This window comes from Heterocephalus glaber, unplaced genomic scaffold, assembly GCF_053883595.1.
Source record: "Heterocephalus glaber isolate CG9 unplaced genomic scaffold, H.glaber_assembly_v1.0 deba00001479, whole genome shotgun sequence".
Taxonomy (NCBI): Eukaryota; Metazoa; Chordata; class Mammalia; order Rodentia; family Bathyergidae; genus Heterocephalus; species Heterocephalus glaber.
Window position 1 is genome coordinate 1,113,533 of NW_028258316.1, and position 17,372 is coordinate 1,130,904.

Below are 17,372 nucleotides of genomic sequence, written 5' to 3' on the forward strand. Positions count from 1 at the left end.
TTGTTGCATTTGTATGAGTCTGTGTTTGGGTGCCCTGACCCTCTGGTATTGGGGATCGAACCCAGGTCCCCATATGGTAGACAAGTGCTCTACCACTGAGCTACAACCTCAGCCCTTTTTATTTTTGAGAATGTCTTACTAAATTACCCCAACTGGCCAGTAGCAGTCCTCCTGCCTCGGCCTCATGAGTATCTGGGATTATAGTTGTTCAACACCCTACTCTCTCTTCTTTTCCATTGATCTTTGTGTCCTTCCTTCGGCCAATACCATACCATCTTGATTGGTGAGGTAATAGTAAGTCTTTAACTTGGCAGATTGATTCTTCCTACTTTATTATTTTTCAAAATGAGTTTTGCCATTCTATTTCCTTGACCTTAACATATAAACTTTAGAAATAAGTTTGTCTATATCTCCAAAGTATCTTGATGGGAGTTGGATGGAGTTACAGAAATTCTGAAAAAGAACCAAAACAGAAATCTTGGAAATGAAAAGTTCAGTAAGTCAAATTAAAAACTCAGTTGAAAGCCTCACCAATATAATAATAGATCAGGCAGAAGGAGGAATATCAGGGCTTGAAGAGAAGGTTGATGAATTATCACATTCTGATGACGATAAAAAATAAGGAAGAATGAGCAGAACATACAGATCTGTGGGACACTATTAAAGGACCAATCCTAAATATAATCAGAATAGACAAGTGAGAAGAACTACAGACTGAAGGCATGGAAAGAAAACCTATTCAATGAAACAGTACCAGAAATTTTCCTAAGTCTTGGAAAAGATATGAACAACTGAAGCATTTAACCACCAAATAGACACGACCAGAAGAGAACCTTTTGCAGCATATTACAGTTGAACTGCCAAAGTACAGAGCAAAGAATGAAGAGTAAAACCTGCACAGGCAAAGCACCCAGTCACACACAAAGGCAAAGTCGTCAGAGTAAAAGCAGGTATCTCAGCAGAAACCCTAAAGGCCTGGAGGGCATGGAATGATGTATTTTGAGCCCTGGAAAAAAAATAAAGGCCAACTGTAACCAACAAAATCATCCTTCAGCACTGATGGTGAAGTAAAGACCTTTCAAGATAAGCATATGCTAAAGGAATTCATGAGCACTAAGCCAGCATTTCAGAAGAAATTTAAAAGAATCTTACACCAAGAAGGCAAAGCAAAATAAACAAAATCATGAGAGCACAGGAAAAAGTCAATCTCACTAGAAGATAAGCAGATGAGAATTAGGAAATAATTAAATGGTATTAATTCAATAAACCATCAAATGTCTAAGATGAATGGGGGTAAAAACATGAAAATAGATTATTCAAATCAACCAGTTGGAAAACAACAGACTGACAGGTCCTAGTACATATCTTTCTGTAATAACCCTGAATGCAAATGATGATCTCAATTCTCTAATTAAAGTGCATAGACTAGTTGATCAGATGGAAAAATAAGAACTAACAATTTGCTGGCTGCAAGAAACTCACAAGCAAAGGGATACACACACTGAAAGGGGAACAATTTAAAATCATATTCAAAGCAAATGGAATCTAAAAGCAAACAGGAGTAGGTATATTCATATTCAACAAAGAGATGAAGTTTACTACATATTGATAAAGGGAACAGCCTATCAAAAAGATACAATAATTGTAAGTAGATATGCATCAAACATCAGCACACCCAATTTTATTTTAAAAAATACTACTTGACATAAAGTGAGAGTTAGATTTCAATATGAGAATAGTGGGTAACTTCAGTATCCCACTCTCATGAATGGACAGGTCATCCAGACAAAAAAAATGAACAGAGGAACATGAGTTTAATTACACTAGAGATCAAATGGATTTAACAACCTACAGAGTATTCCCATGAACAGCACCAGAATACATGTTCTTTTCATCAGCATGTGGAACTTTTTCCAAATAGATAATATATTATGCTACAGAGTGAGTCTTAGCAAATTCTAAAAAACTGAAATAGTTTCTTACATCCTACTAGATCATTACAAAATGAAATTAGAAATCAACAGCAAGAGTATGGAAATTATACAAATACATGGAGATTGAAGATTACACTTTTATTTATTCATATTTTTTTTGGTACCAGGGATTGAATTCGGGACTTTGTGCTTGTGAGGCAGGTGGCAGAACGACTGAGCTAAATCCCTGGCCCTGAAGAATACACTTTTAAATGAATATTGGATCAGTGAAGAAATTAAAAGAGAAATTCCAAAATTCCTAGACTCAAATGAAAATGGAAGCACAACATACCAGAACCTGTGGAATACAGCAAAAGCTGTACTAACAGGGACTTTACAGCTAGTAGTGTCGACATTTAAAAAGAAAAAACAAAGACAGACAGATCTCTCTTTTGGTGCATTTCAAGTTCTTATACAAGCAAGAATAAGCTAAACTCAAAATCAGTAAAAGAAAAGAAACAGTAAAGATCAGGGCAGAAGCGGGCATGGTGGTTTCCCCCCTGTGATCCCAGCACTTGAGAGACTGAGGCAGGAGGATCACTGAAAGTTCGAGGCCAGCCCGAGCTACTAAGTGAGTTCAAGGCCAGCCGGAGTTATATAGTAAAGCCTGTCTCAAAAACAAATAAACAAACAAATAAATAGATAAAAATCAGGACAGAAATAAATGAAATAGAGAATAAACAAACAATACAAAGGATCAATGAAATAGTCATTTCTTTGAAAAGATAAAACTGACAAACCCTTAGTTAAGCTAACCAACAGAGAGAGAAGATCCAAATAAAATGAGAACTGAAAAGGGGTATTACAACAGATACCTCCAAAATTCATAGGGTCATTGGGAATATTTTGAAAAATGATATACCAATAAGGTGAAAAATCTAGAAGAAATTGACACATTTCTGGACACATATGACCCACCTAACTAGAACCAAGAGGTTGTGAGAACTTCACACAGATCAATAACAAGCAGTGATATTGAAGCAGAAACAATTTCTCTCAACAAAGAAAAGCCCAGGACTGGACAGATTCACTGCTGAATTTTGCCAGGCTCTTAAAGAACACCAGTGCCCCAGACTCACCCACAAACTAGAAAGGGAAGCAACCCTACCAAATGTAGTGTGCAAAGCTGGTATTACTCTGCTGCCAAATGTGATGGGGACAAAAACTTTGTCATAGCCCATCATCCTTGATGAACATAGATGCAAAGATCCTCAGTAAAATACTTGCAAATATAATTCCGCAGCGCACTGAAAAGACCATGCACCAGGCTCAAGTTGGCTGCTCTCCAGGGATGCCACAATGGTTCAAGATATGCAAATCAACACAGATCACCCTCCTTTAATGACCTAGCTGTTTAAGGACTGTTCAGACTTACCATGAGGAGAGCTGTTCAGGTCTAACGACCCGCACTCAGACCTATGACCCATCCTTTTATTTCATTTTTGTAGTTCTGTACCTTTTGTTCACAGATCCTCAATGTCTTTTTCTGTACAGCTCACCTTGTTCTATGGTGCTGTCATTTGTGCTGCTTGTGCTATACGGGGCAGTCCTGTGGTTCTATGCTCTGTCGGACCTTACAGCACTGCACGTAAGTTATGCAAAGAAAAGCAAGACATCAAGTTGGAGTTTCCCGTCTTTTTTTTTTTTTTTTTTTGTACCGGGGATTGTACTCTGGACCTTGTGCTTGCGAGGCAGGCAGTGGAACCACTGAGCTAAATCCCTATGGAGTTTCCTTTGACTGTTTCTTTGCTCTGAATATTGTAACGTACATGCCACACACAACTCCTCACTGAACAAGCTAATCACAGGACCAGAACTCGGTTGTTAAATGAGGAACTTCTGTAATCAATGCAGCCAGGAACAAGGACAGGCCTGAGGGGTGCAGCCCAAGTGGGCTGGGGGGCCAAGTGCGGATCCCTCTCACACAGGAAGAAATTTCCTGACCTCGGCGCTTTGCGAGTACCCTGAACCCAGGACCTGGCAGGTGTTTCTGTGTTGTCTTCTAGGGCTGCTGGCCCTTTCATTCACCCACAGCTCACCTCCCAGTTTGGAATGAAAAAGACAGAGCAGCCCTGAGGATGCAGCTGTCCCACGACTTCTCCAGGAAGAAAAACGCAGCTGCTGGGATCTTCTGCTGCAGTTTGCTTAATTCTAAAGAAATTGTTTTGCAAGCTGAAGGCAGATACTTAGTTTTAAACAGGTGCTTAGGTTGTGATGTTTGTGAATTCTTTCACTCCTGTTCCAAACAAGAAGAGCCCCATAAACAGTGAGTACGGACGACTTCAGGTTTCTTAAGAATGTCTTCCAGTTTCAGCCACTACTCTTTGAAGCACAGTGGTTCTAATCGGAATGAAAGAGACATTAAAACGTGGTGTGTACCTTGAAATCCCGGCTCATTCTGACATAGGTTTCCTGGGCAGGAACACTTCTGCAATTAACTTTTTATTTTTATTTTTTGGTACTGGGGATTGAACTCGGGACCTTGCCCTTGTGAGGCAAGTGGTAGAACCACTGAGCTAAATCCCCGGCCCTCAATTAACTTTTGGTATCATAAAGAAGCATAAAATGAGGTATTGAGGCTTATTTCATGTGTAAATAACCTTCAATTTCTGCACATGTGTACATTTTTGGATGAAAGAGGAATTTTTTTCTCCTGGAGAAGTTGTTGCTGATTTCCTTTGCTGATTTCCTTTGGGATGTTTGATATTTAATTTTGTTTTTCATTTAGAAGGGCCAGCTTTTGCAGTAGTCAAGTGTGACAATGCATTTTGACCCAGTTAGTGTGTGGCTAAAGGAAACAGCAAACCTTTCAGTCCAGTGATGGAGCCCACGCCCTTCCCCAAGATGGGGGCTACACATTTCCTCCTCCTCTTTGGAGTCAGAGCAGAGTACGCTTTGTTTTCCTTGGGCTAAGGGGGAAGAAAAGTGGGTTTTCAGCTCAGAAGATGGATGGGCTCTGCCATACAACCTGCCCTTGACTTTGGACATAGAGGTGTGCAGAGAAAAGTGAGAAGTCTCCATATACATTTTGTCTAAGAAAAAATGTTACAGGCAGTGAAGTTAGATGGAAATTAATATACAGAAAGGAGTGGGGTCTCAAGGAAATCAGCAGAAAAAATGCAGACATCACAATTGTGGCTGGAGGTGCCTCTGAAGGCCAGGCTTCAAGATAAAGATGCGGTGGCCAGGCCTCCGTGCCTCCCCAAGGGACAGCAGTAACTTGGAATTATACTGTAATTAGCACTACTGGATCCACCAGGTCCAGATAGGTGTCAGTTGCCCAGGTGGTGTCCAGAGTATCTGGACCCATCCTCCCCAAAATGTCTTTGTTCTTCCTTGCTGAGATAAATCCCCAGCCCAGGAACCTGTTCTTTAAAATCAATGGAGGATCATTGTATGAGACACCAGGTCTTTGCATAAAAGGAGTGGAAAAGGGGCCGGAGATTTAGCTCAATGGTTCCGATGCCTGCCTCAAAAATGCAAGGACCTGAGTTCAATCCTCCGTACCAAAAAAGGAGTGAAAGCTTTATTTTCGATTCTTTGTGAGTAGAGAAAGAATTTTAAATTTGTTCGATCATCTTTCTGATTTTGGTATGTTTGTCCAGGGTCATGGGTGCTATGATGTGGGGAATTTAGGGTAGATGCACCCAAATTTGAGAGTGATGGCTGCCAATGGGAAATGTTGACCATCGTGATGATTATTCAGATTGGTCAACCCATCTTAATTGGAAGAAGAAAGATTCTTGATAAAATACATAGTACAGATAAAAAAATCAATGTAGCCATGAATAGAACCAAGAAGTGCATGATCATCTCAATCAATACAGAAAAGGCCTTTCGTAAAATTCAGCATTGCTTCCTGATAAAAGCCCTGAAGAAACTAGGTTTAGAAAGTTCCTGTCTCAGTATTAAAGCTCTATATGCCAGCTCCACAGCCAACATCATACAGAATGAGGAAAAACAGAAAGCATTTTCTCTAAGATCACAAAAAAACCAAGAGTGTCCTCCTTTACTATTCTTATTCCATATAGTTCTTAGAATTTTAGCCAGGGCAATTAGACAAGAGAAAGATAAAAGGATGCAAAAAGAAAAGGAAGAAGAAAAGTATTCCTGCTTGCAGATGATGTGGTTCTGTGCTTAGAAAATTCCAGACTCCACTAAAAGACTCTTAGAATTGATAAACAAATTCAGTAAACTAGCAGAATATGAAATCAACATACAAAAATCAGTAGCTTCTCACTATGCCCATAATGGACTTGCTGAGAAAGAAACCAAGTAAGCAATCTTATTCACAATCGTCCCCCTCCAAGAAAATACCTATGAATAAATTTAACCAAGGAGGTTTTGAAAGACCCCTACAATAACAATGATGAAACACTGGGAAAAGAATTTCAGCAAGATCCTACAGGATGGGATTGAGGTAGGAGGTTAGGGCTGGGACAAAACCAGTTGAGCAAGGGGTGTAACCTGTCACCATGGAGACCCAGGGCACAGGTGCAGACCGCAGAATCCGGGATGACTGTGCAGTCCCCTAACCCTGCCTGTAGGGCCAATAAGAAAAGTGTGCTTTTCAATTTTGCATTTACATCTGGCATGAAACCAAGCAGGCCTTTGACGGGGGAGCCCAGATCTGACGTCAAGCCAAGTGAGTTTCTGATAGGACAACCCCCCCGATGGCTTGTGTGGCAGGGGAGAAGGAGTCCAGGGGTTGCATACTCAGAAGAGCCTCCCATGGTCCTCATGGCTGCTGAGTCTGCTCTCGGCCCCTCTCATTCTGCAGAGTGGACTTCCTTTCCGCCTTCACTCAACATAAACCCCCGCTACCTTTTCTGTGTCTTGTTCTCTGTTCAGGACACATAGAGCCTGGATAGAATCTCTTCAGGAAAAGGTAATGACAGAAATATCTCCCAGGTTCATGGATCAGAAAAATGAATATTGGTTTTCTGTTGTGTTTTTTTTGGTACCGGGGATTGAACTTGGGTCCTTGAGCTTGTGCAGCATGCGGCGAAACCATTGAGCTAAATACCTGGCCCAGGAAAATGAATGCTGTTAAAACCTCCTTACTACCAAAAGCCATCTACAGAGTCACCGCAATCAGCATCAATACCCCAGTGACATACTTTACATAACTAGAAAAAACAGCCCTAAAATCCATTTGAAAACACAAAAGACCTCAAAGAGCCAAAGCAATTCTGAGAAAAAAGAGCAAGGCTGCAGGTGTCACAATACCTGGTTTCAAGACATACTGCAGAGCCATAGTGATGAAAACAGCACAAAAACAGATGCAGAGGCCGACAGAATGGAATAGAGGGGTGCAGTGTGTGACCGTGGCTTCGTAGAGGATGAGAAAGATTACTCAGAGATGACACTTTAGTTAGTTACCTTGAGGACCCGGAGGGGCTGCTTCTTCAGCATAAGAGATCTTCAGGGAAACAGCAGCAAGCTGAGACCTCTGTGGTTGTTTGTTTGTAACTCAAGGACATGAGAGCAAAGACATAGGAGAAAAGCATTGGCAGTATATTGTGTAGGAGCTTTGGTCAGGGGCCAGGGGCAGGATGGGAGGTTTGTTACTGGCACATCTTGAACTAGTTTAAGCAAATTTCTCCGGGGAAGAGGGGACACAATGGCCAAAGCAAACATCTCTGAGCACAAACTGCTTTAATTCTGCTGAATGTTGCCCTGAAGGTTCTGATCTAAACTCTGACCGTGAGTTCCAGGAGTCCTGAGCTGGTACCCAGAAAGTCCCCTCCTTTTTCACATTGACTTCAAGCACTCCTCTAGCCAGAGTCTCACCACAAGAGAGGACCCAGGAATAAAGCTATGCACCCACACCCGACTGACGTCAACAAAGAACATACACAGGAGAGAGGACAGCACCTCACCAGATGGTGCAGGAAACTGGGCCCGTGCCTGTATGCGCAAGGCTGAACCTCGACCCTCGCTGCTCACTCTATGGAAAAATCAACCCAAAATGGATCAAGACCCTCAGGTAAGACCGAGGACTTCGAAATTACTAGAAGAAAACATAGAGAACACTTGAGATGTTGGCTTAGGCAGTGATGTCTTGATGGACTCTAAGAGGCCAGGAAAAAAAAGAATTGACAAATGGGTTGCATCAAATTACAAAGCTTCTGCACTGCACAGAGAGCAGGCAGCAGAGTGGAGTGTGGAGCCACTTACAGGGTGGGGAGCGCTGCCGGCTGCACATCTCAGGGGAAGCTGAGGACTTGAAGAACCCAGAAAACTCACCCCAGAGAACAGGTGACCCAACCCAAATGTGCAGACAATCCAGAGACACTCCTCAAAAAGTGTACAAATGGCCCAAATATACAAGAAAAAATGTTCGATGGCTTTAGCCATCAAAGAAGCACAGGTCAGTACCTACTCCAGTGCTCATGGCTATTTGAACCGAACCAAACCAAACCAAACCAGAAGTAACAAATACTGGTGAGGATGTGGAAAAGAACACAGGCACTGTTGGTGGGACTATAAATTAGCACAGCCACTATGGATGATGGTATGGAAATTCCTCCTAGACCTAAAAACAAAACTGCTGCATGGCCCAGCTCTGCCCCTCCTGGGCACTTGTCTCGAGAGATGAAGTCAGCGTGGGGCAGCTACACACAGTCCTGCCTCATTGCAGCTCCCTTCACTTCAGCTGAGCTGTGGAGCCAGCCAGGTGTCCAGCAGCGGAGTAGGGATAAAGGAGACGCAGGACAGGTCCACCACAGTGTTCAGCCCCGAGGGAGGAGGACACGGCATCGCCTGCACCAGGGGGTCATCTGTGCAGCGGATCAACTAATGGGTCCCTTGTAACGCTGAACTGAGTCAGTGTGGTCTGGGCGTGGAAGGCCCACCTGAGGATTGTTGCCAATGGCATAAAAAGAGGCCTGGGGGGAAGACAGGGGTTGCTTTCTAGGAGATGCTTGGTCTTCCTGATGCAAACTTGGCTGCTCTCGTCAGAGGAGGAGCTCGGGGCCTCACTGTTGCTGGGAATGGTCGCTGCTCTCCTCAGGGAGCTCTGGTCTTCACTGTGAGTGTCTCTTCCTGGCTCCAGTGCAGACCCCTCAGCCTGGTGGCACAGGCCCTTCACCCCCCCGGCACAGGTTTTCTGGCTTCCACCACTGGCCTTGGTGGTAGAGATCCTTGATACAGACAAACACGAGACACTGCCGTGGGCTCTGGGCTCTCAGCTGGACTTGTGAGGGACACTGCTGTGGGATCCAGGCCCTGGGCAGGATCCTTTGGGTCTCTAGCGTGTAGCTGGTCTCTTAGACTCCGCTGCACTGGACTTTCTGGGTGACTATCATGAAATAATCCTATAAATTATGTGTCCTGTAGTAAATCTTTCCCCTTGCAAACCCTGACCACAACATCAAGTTAAATGGAATAAGCCAGATATAGGACACACGTTCGTCAGGCGTTTCATCTCCTAGGTAGAACTAAGAAAACAAAAAGATGGCCTGAAATGGAGGAGGGGCTGAAGGAAGGGAAGGGGCAGGGTGGCAAGACAGGGCCAAGGAGGCCGTCGTGATCAGCAGGCAGTGTGCACATGTGTGCACACCCAGAGCAAAAGCACGCATTTGTGCAACCAATATGCACTGATAATTACAGTGAAGATATGTAAAGAGCTCCCAGGCCCAACAAGAGACAAACAACCCAGTTAGAAGTGGATAGAAGATAGGAAGAGGCATTCCCCAGGTACACAATGGCAAATAAGCACAGGAAAAAATGCTCGACACTGTTGGCCATTAGGGAGATGCAAATTGAAAACACAAGTGGGCATCTTCGCTCACCCATCAGATGACTAAGTAAAGAAGGGACAGACCCAGTTGTTGGCAAGGACACAGAGATGCGGGACTCACACTTGCCTGGGGTTCACAGAGCAGAGCACACGGCTGCCACGCTGCCCAGCAGCTGCATCCGGGTGTTTCTCCCAGGCCAGCGAGGTCCACTTCCATGCACAAACCAGCACAGGTGTTGGCAGCTCTTTTGGCAGCAGCTGAACTTGCCGCAATGCCGAGGCCATTCCACAGGTGGACGGATGATACAGAAGCAAGAGCCCTGGCCCTGGGAGCATCTGTCCACTCTCGAGACACTTGCAACAGGCGAGGGAGCCACCGCGGGCTCTGTACAGCAGAATAAACGGGGAGGACTGGAGCTATCCACGGGCTAGGTGGGGCCGAGGGTGCTGGGCCTGGCTCCAAAAGGGGCAGGGCCTCGGCAGGCATCCTCGTCCGCGCTGACCCATGCAGCGCCCGCTGCGACGCTCCTTCCAGCCTGCACTGTGCCACCACCAGCATGGCCGGGGAAAAGGCTCACAGGGAGTCTGTTTTACTTTTTAAAATGCACATGGCCCTAAAATTGCCTTAAAACAACTTTTAATTTAGGAGATGCAAAGGTCCTGAAAGACAGATCGACCCAATCACAGACTGGGGACCCTAGAACTGCTTGTAACGTAGAAACCTGTACGAGGACCTTAGAGCCAGAGAGAGCTCACTCCCACCACTCCGCCTACCTCGGCGTGTGCTTCCTGTCTCGGCCCCGTGCCCAGGGAGGGTCACCCTGGGGACCCAGCGGAAGGGGCTGAGGAGCTCGGTGCTCTCCCCTCCCCTCCCATTCTTCAAGCTCTCTCTGCACAGGCACCGAACAGTGAGGGATGTGGGTGACAATCACAGAAAGGCACCTTGGACACTTACTTCATCAGAGAAATGTGAATTAAAGCCACAGTGAGATGCGCTGCACAGCTACCGGAGGAGCTAACATTTCACAATGTCCTCCGACCGCAAAAGCACAAAGGGATTTTTGTAGCTCTCTTGGGAAACCAGTGGCTTAATAGAGAGGTCCACAGGGGAGGGGAGGTGCCAGATTGGATGCGCGTGCATCGTGGCGAGGGACACGCCAATGGACAGTGTCCTGGGTCTGTCACCTGGGATCCAGGAGCTTTTGACTCAGAGGCAAAGCTCATCTCTAAACTGCGGTTGGGCACCAGCCACCTCTTAGCAGCCACGGCCCTTCATGCCCCCAGGTCAACCACTAGGGGGAGCCCGAGGCCTCGTCCTACACGGAAGAGCCCTGGGAAGAACCGGTCCACACTCTGCAGAAAGCCAGGAGGCAATTTCCCCCGGGAGGCTGCACCATCCCGCTGTCTTCTGTGTGCACCTGCAGGGGCTGTGGATGGCGGGGAGACTCGCCTCACCTGCGAGACCTCCTCACTTACAGGCCACCCTCACTGGGCCATGCTCGTGTCCAGTGGCAGCTGTACGTGTATGTGGTCGCTTGCTCCCCAGTGTATTTTCTCTGCCCTGCGGCTTGGGGTCTGGCCTCCCTCCCTCGGGCCCTCTGTCTCCTCCTCACCAGTCTGGTCTTGGTGCAACTGGGGTCCCCAGAGGCCCTGCCTGGTCCCCCTCCATCCCCAGAAGGGCCACAGTCCCCCACCAGGACCTGCACCTCCTGAACACAATTCCAGGATTCATCCTGCGGACCCTGCTTCCCTCACTGCTGTCTGGGACCCTGGGGTGTTATGATTCGTACCCAGATGTCCCCAGAGCCTCATGCACTCACAGGCGGGGCTTTGGGAAGGTGAGTGGATCATGGGTGTGTGATACACATGGGTTTGTAGCTGCTGTGATGTTGGGAGATGCAGCCTGGTTGGAGGAGCTGGGACACTGGGGGTGAGGCCTGGAAAGCTCTCTCTCTCTCTCCCTCCCTCCCTGATCTCTCTCTGCTTCCTGCTACCATGCCAGCAGCTTCCCCCTACTATGCGCCTCTGCCAACCATGGCCTGAAACCGCTACAAGTGAGCTAAGACAAACCTTTCTTCCTTACAGTTGTGTCAGCTATCATGTCTCAACGACAAGAGAGTAACTAAGGGTGGAAGAAACAATCTGGTGGCTGCTGTCCTAGAGCCTGCAAGGCCTCCTTCCTGGCCCCAGGGCCTTGGCAGGGCAGGAGAGGCCTGGGCAGAGGCGGTGGGCACCTGTGGGCATCTTGGACCAGGCTGTGCCCTCTTCTGGAGCCAGGCGCAGGCACCAGGCCCTCTCCCACCTCCCCCAGACAGCTGTGGGGGTGATGGCCCTGGCAGCCAGGGGACCCTGCAAAAACCCCATCCAGCCTGTCCCATCAGCCCCCGTCACCAGCAGGTAGCAGCTACATGTGACCCTGGTGCTGGGCTGCTGGGCCCTGGGGCGCCCCCTCTGCCACCTCAAGGAGCACATCTACCTTCACCATGGTCCCAGGTCCCGGCCACCTCACCCCTCCAGTGGCAGTGCCGGCTGTAGCCCGGTCCGTGTCCAAGGTGGCTGCAGTGAGACCCAGGGGGGCTAAGTTCCAATGCCATCGCCCGGTGCCCAGCGCGTGGCTCGCACGTGACGGACTCAGATCTGAGAGGAGCTGGCGTTCTCGGAAGCTCCTCAGTGACTCCATCACTGCTCAGGGCCGTCCCCAGTCCCTCCCAGGCTTCCTCCTGGTCTTGCTCGGCTCCTTCGTGGGCGTCACCCAGGCGTCTCTAGAATGAGGCTTTGGCTTGGGATGACGTGACTGTGAGCACGTCCACGGCGCCCCCATTAATCCAAGTTTCATCTTGTGCACCCAGGCGAACAGGTGCACACACGTGTACACACAAACGCTGAAATGTGTCTGCACAAGTACACACACGTGTACACACGGTGCACGCACCCCCACGTGACCTGAAAAGCTCCCCTCCCCCACCGCCTGAGGGACAGGAAGCCGACAGCCAGGGGCACTGCCAGCAGGAGCCAGGGTGTCGCGGTACTGCTAGGTCTTCCACTTGGGCCCCCAGCTGCCCCTGGCCCTTCCTTCCTCCGAGTGAGGGAATGGTTGCATAACCTGGAAGCCGTGGGCAGCCCAGGCCTCCACCCCAGCCCGTCAGCCTGTGCCTGTGCTGGCTTCTCTGTGCCCTGGGAGCCCCAGTCCTCTTAGTCTCGGTGGCAGAGACTACGCTTAGCTCCCTGAGGCCCCAGGCTCCTGCTGCCTGGGCCCGCGTGGGCTCCATGGTCATGTGGGGCTGGGGCTGGCTCTTGGGGCGTGCATGTGTGGCCTGGGCCTCTCCTGGGCCCTCTCAGGGCCTTAGACCCCAGGGACCCTGGCCCTGGAGGCGGCCTTGGCCATACAGAGTCAGCCGCCCTCCACGGAGGGCAAAGCAGCCCCCATCCCACATCCGGGTGCTGTGTCTGAGGGGTCCCAGGAGCCCAGCTCACCGAGGGGCGATGTTCACTGCAGACCCTGAAGCGACTGCAGGCCCCGTGGGAGTAGGGAACGGGAGCCCAGGCCTCATGGCAAAAGCAGGAACCTCTGCCCCATGCCTCCTAAGCTGGGGGCACACAGCGCTAGGGCAGTGTTCCCGACCCTGTGCTGACTGTCCTAGTGCTGCCACCCACTCGAGCAGGGGTCTGGGGTGTTCCAGGTCCGGCCGTGAAAGCCTCTTGCCCAGGAGCAGTCCTGGAGCTCTGGCCCAGCCCAGCCCCAGCCTGACCTTTTCAGCAGAAGCACCTGTCGCCCCAGGGGTGCCAGCGGCCCGCCCCATGTCCTGGTTATCCAAGCATGCTGGTCTGGGGTGGCAGGCCCCCGCCAGGTTCTGAGGGTATATATGCAGCCTCTCGGGGGCCCCACTACCCACGAAGACCTGCTGCACCCAACAGCACGTCAGGATGAAGCTGCTGCTGCTGAGCCTTGGGCTGGGCCTGGCCTGTGCCCTGCAGGACTCCAGTGAGGCACCTGTGCAGCCAGGCTTCCAGCCTGAGGAGGTGCATGTCCGCTCTAGGGGGAGCCAGGAGGGCACCCTGTGTTCCCCGAGGCTTCTCCTGGGCCTGTCCCCTCAGTGCCCTGTGCACCCCAACCTCGCAGCTCCCGGGGCACAACTGCCTGGGGTCCAAACAGTACAGGGACCATTGGCGAGGCCTCCTGACCAGGCGTGCCCTGCTCACTGACCGGAGGCCTCACCTGGGTGAGGATGCTCCCTTCTGGTGGAGGCTAGGGTGTGGGCATTGTCGGTGGCCAGCGGGCACCTGGTTGCCCAGCTCGGCTGGGTGGGGGCAGAGTCAGTAGTCCCAAGGCTGTGCCCAGCACAGGGGAGCCAGGTGAGCCTACACCCACAGCCCTATGGGTGCACCTGCCCTCCCTGCTGTGGCCCAGGCTCTGAGCAGATCTCTGGGGGCTCAGTGGTCAGGTGGTGTCTGTGCTGCAGGTGGAGGGGCCCTGGCACACCCTTGAGCTGGCTGCCACTAACCGGTCTGTGATCATGGAAGGAGGCTCCTACCGGTGTTTCATGATTGGCCTCAGAACCCTGAGGAACGGAAACCTGGATGTCATCTACTTCCAAAGGTGAGGGCCCGGCCCAGCGGTGGCCCCACCCCAGCCCTTTCCCCGGGACCCATCTGCTCCCCGCTCAGCTGGGGGCCTGGTGACTGGTCAGTCCCAGGCTGCCCTCCAGGTGGGTGGGGTGGCACCCCGCCGAGATGAACGTTCTGGAAGCGCATCCGGAAAAGCTGGCTTCTCCTTAGGAACGAGGACGGGAATTGCGTGAAGGAATCTGTCACTGGGGAGAAAACTGACACCCCTGGCGTCTACACCTTCCAGTGTGAGTAGTGACCCACTTGCTCCCCAGGTGGGAGCCAGGCTGGGCGCAGCTGGTTGTTGGTGTAAATGTGATGCGGGGGTGGTTCTCTGGAAGCCACAGTGAGAAGCTGGGGGCAGAATGGAGAGGTGACCCCCGAGACCTGGCAGCTGCATTCTCTGCCATTCAGAATCCAGAGCAGCAGCCTGCAACGGGGTCTCCCGGCTCCCAGGGCTCCCTGTAAACTGTGCACAAAATGCTCAGGGTTGGAGGGGAGGTCAGAGGGAGGAGCAGGGCTTCGGGCCTCCTCATCTGGCCCAGGGTCTGGGTGTGCTTTACCCCCAGGACAGAGTTCTCAAGGAGGCTTGTGGGGCTGCTGGAGAGGGGTGGGGGATGCAGGGGCACAGAGGGTGCCAGGCCTCACATGCTTGGGCAGGTGACCACAAAGAGCGATTTGAAAATGGGTAACGTTGAGAAAGGCAGGAAGCCTTTGTATGGAACTGTGCCCACTCAGTGCCACCTGGAAAGGCAGGGCACAGGACTGGGCCAGATCTTCACGGCCTGCCAAGGTGGAGGACAGGCCTGGCTGCTGGGTTCTCTGGCACAGATGCCAACAAGAACGAAGGCCTTGTCCGGGAGAGGACGTGTGGGTGATGTATTTGGAGAATCCTAAGAAGTCCATCCCTCGACCAAATGATCATTGCTGGCGCAAAGAGAAAGGGAGAAGTGCAGACTGGTAGCTTAGCTCAAAAAGCTAGTTAGGAGTAGTACCCCTGCCTCATTCATTAAGAAACAGATATGTCTTGTGGCTTTTTGAACCATAACTGAATAGATCTCCTTCCCAGAATTCAGATGATAAATGGCTGACAGCATATTTTTGTTGGACAGTCCACATTTAAGTAAAACTGGCTTGTATTTGTTTTGTTTTGTTTTGTTTTTTGTACCAGAGATTGAACTCAGAACTTTGTGTTTGTAGGGCATGTGGCGGAACCCCTGAGCTAAGTCCCCAGCTGGCTTGTGTTTCAATGGAAGTGATCTTTTTTTTCAAGTTTTGATAGTCATTCCAGCTCAGCGAATCCTCCCACTGTTTTCTCTTTTTAAAAGATGTGGTTGGACTTGATTAGTAATGTTTGATTATTCACAGAGACGGGAATGTCCTCCCAAAGTCTCCTGAAGGCTAGTCCATACCTAGGTTTATAACTGGTTATGTGACTACCTTTATACACCGGGGAAATCCTTCCTTGTCTCAGAACCGAGCAAGACTCGCCTGCCTCGATTGTGTTTATTAACTGGTGAAAGGCAATGGTTGAAGACAAGGAAGCAATATCTATATTTGTGTTCTTGACTATGCCTATTTAATTAGTGTTTCCTGTATCTAAGTGCTGCCTTTCACTTATTGAAAGGGATTTTAGTGTGGTGTATGTATAATGCCAAATAAAGAATATTTAACACTTCTCGGAAAAGAGAAAAGACAGAGAGAGACTGGGAGCAGGACTTGGCGCAGTGGCCTGGGTCCGTGGGATTGGACTGGGCTCTGGCTGGCAGCTCAGGGGGCTGAACCTTGGAGAGGGGGTCGGGGCTGCCTGGGCCAGGCAGGCACAGAGGATGGGGCGGCCGTGCTGGATCCTGATGCTGTGTCTCCTGCCTCCCTGAGTAGACAAAGGCAAGAACACCCTGACTTTCGTGGCTGCGGGCAGCGACTTTGTCATCATGGACTTCGAGAACAACAGCCTGAGCCTCGCGGTGGTTGAGCTGCTGGGTGGGTGCCTGAGTTGGCCACGGGGAGGAGGGGGCGGGAGGAGACCCTTGTCTCGGGACAGGAGAGCGGCCTGGGACCTCACGCCTGGGCAGTGAGGCTTGGTGGGCACCAAGCAGGTGGCCGGTAACCATGGTGCCCCGGGCTGCAGCTCGGCCTCCCCTTCTCTTGGTGAGCCCACCTGGGCAGGAGGCCTACAGCGAGCACCTGTCTAGACGGGGCATCGGGTCGGACAACGTGGAGGACCTGACTGTGCAGGGTGAGCTGCCCTTTTGTCCCCACACCTCCCACGGGCTCAGAGGCCACAGCTCCTCAGGAGGCCTCAGCCCCTTAGGAGACCCTCCTGGGGCAGCCAGCTGGAGGACAGGGTTAGCTTTGGGAGTGAGCCCGGCCTTGGTAGTGGGGAGGGCTGCCCTGACCTCCCTTCTTCTTCCACCCACAGCGCGATGCCCCTCCCTGGGCTCCTAGGTGAGTAGACGCCTGCAGTTCAGCTCTGTTTTGGCAACAGCTCGCGGGGAGCATCTCCCAAGCCCACCTGGTACATGGCCAGGACTGCAGGGCCCAGCCTGAGCCACTGTCAGGGGACAGGAAGACAGGCTGTGCGGGGGCTCACGGGGCTTGGCACCGCCCGGGTGACCATGGCCCCCAGTCACCAGGGCTCGGAGGGGCAGAGACCAGAGCACAGGCCTCAGCTGCCCTCCCATCTGCAGCCACCTACGCTGGATGCCCCAGTGCACACACACCAGCCTGTGCACACCAGCGCACATGTGCACACACGCATGCATGCACACTCAACCACACACGTCCACACTCCTTCACACACGCTCCTTCTGAAATCTCCCTGGTTGGCCAATCTCACCTTTGGCTTGCTCCCCACTTCCCTCACCCCGAGTGTCCTGCCCCCTCTTCTGTGTAGAGTCCTTTACCAGCTGCCTGGTCTCCCTGCACCCCACCCAGCTGTCGGGCTCCTCACTTGCACCCTGGCTCCCGGGGCAGGCCTGCCCCACTCCTCCCGGGCAGCAGGCTGGAGCCTTTTCACCTCTGTCCTCCTCCGCAGCTTGGGAATGTGA

General features: G+C 50.6%; 1 protein-coding gene across 1 annotated transcript; it reads left to right on the plus strand.

Annotated features, from left to right (window-relative positions):
- Window positions 1-13,641: 13,641 nt before the first annotated feature.
- Window positions 13,642-16,770, plus strand: LOC101722195 (major allergen Equ c 1-like). Its single transcript, XM_004849584.2, has 6 exons — window positions 13,642-13,737; window positions 14,178-14,314; window positions 14,494-14,570; window positions 16,204-16,305; window positions 16,454-16,561; window positions 16,745-16,770. Exons 1-6 carry the CDS (start codon window positions 13,642-13,644, stop codon window positions 16,768-16,770), a joined length of 546 nt encoding a protein of 181 aa, XP_004849641.2.
- The last annotated feature ends 602 nt before the right edge of the window (window positions 16,771-17,372 follow it).

Coding starts and splice junctions, on each gene's coding strand:
- LOC101722195 (XM_004849584.2), top strand. CDS start 13,642: ATGAAGCTGCTGCTGCTGAGCCTTGGGCTGGGCCTGGCCTGTGCCCTG. Junction 13,738..14,177: donor CAGGCTTCCAGCCTGAGGAG/GTGCATGTCCGC, acceptor TCTGTGCTGCAG/GTGGAGGGGCCCTGGCACAC. Junction 16,306..16,453: donor CGCGGTGGTTGAGCTGCTGG/GTGGGTGCCTGA, acceptor CCCGGGCTGCAG/CTCGGCCTCCCCTTCTCTTG.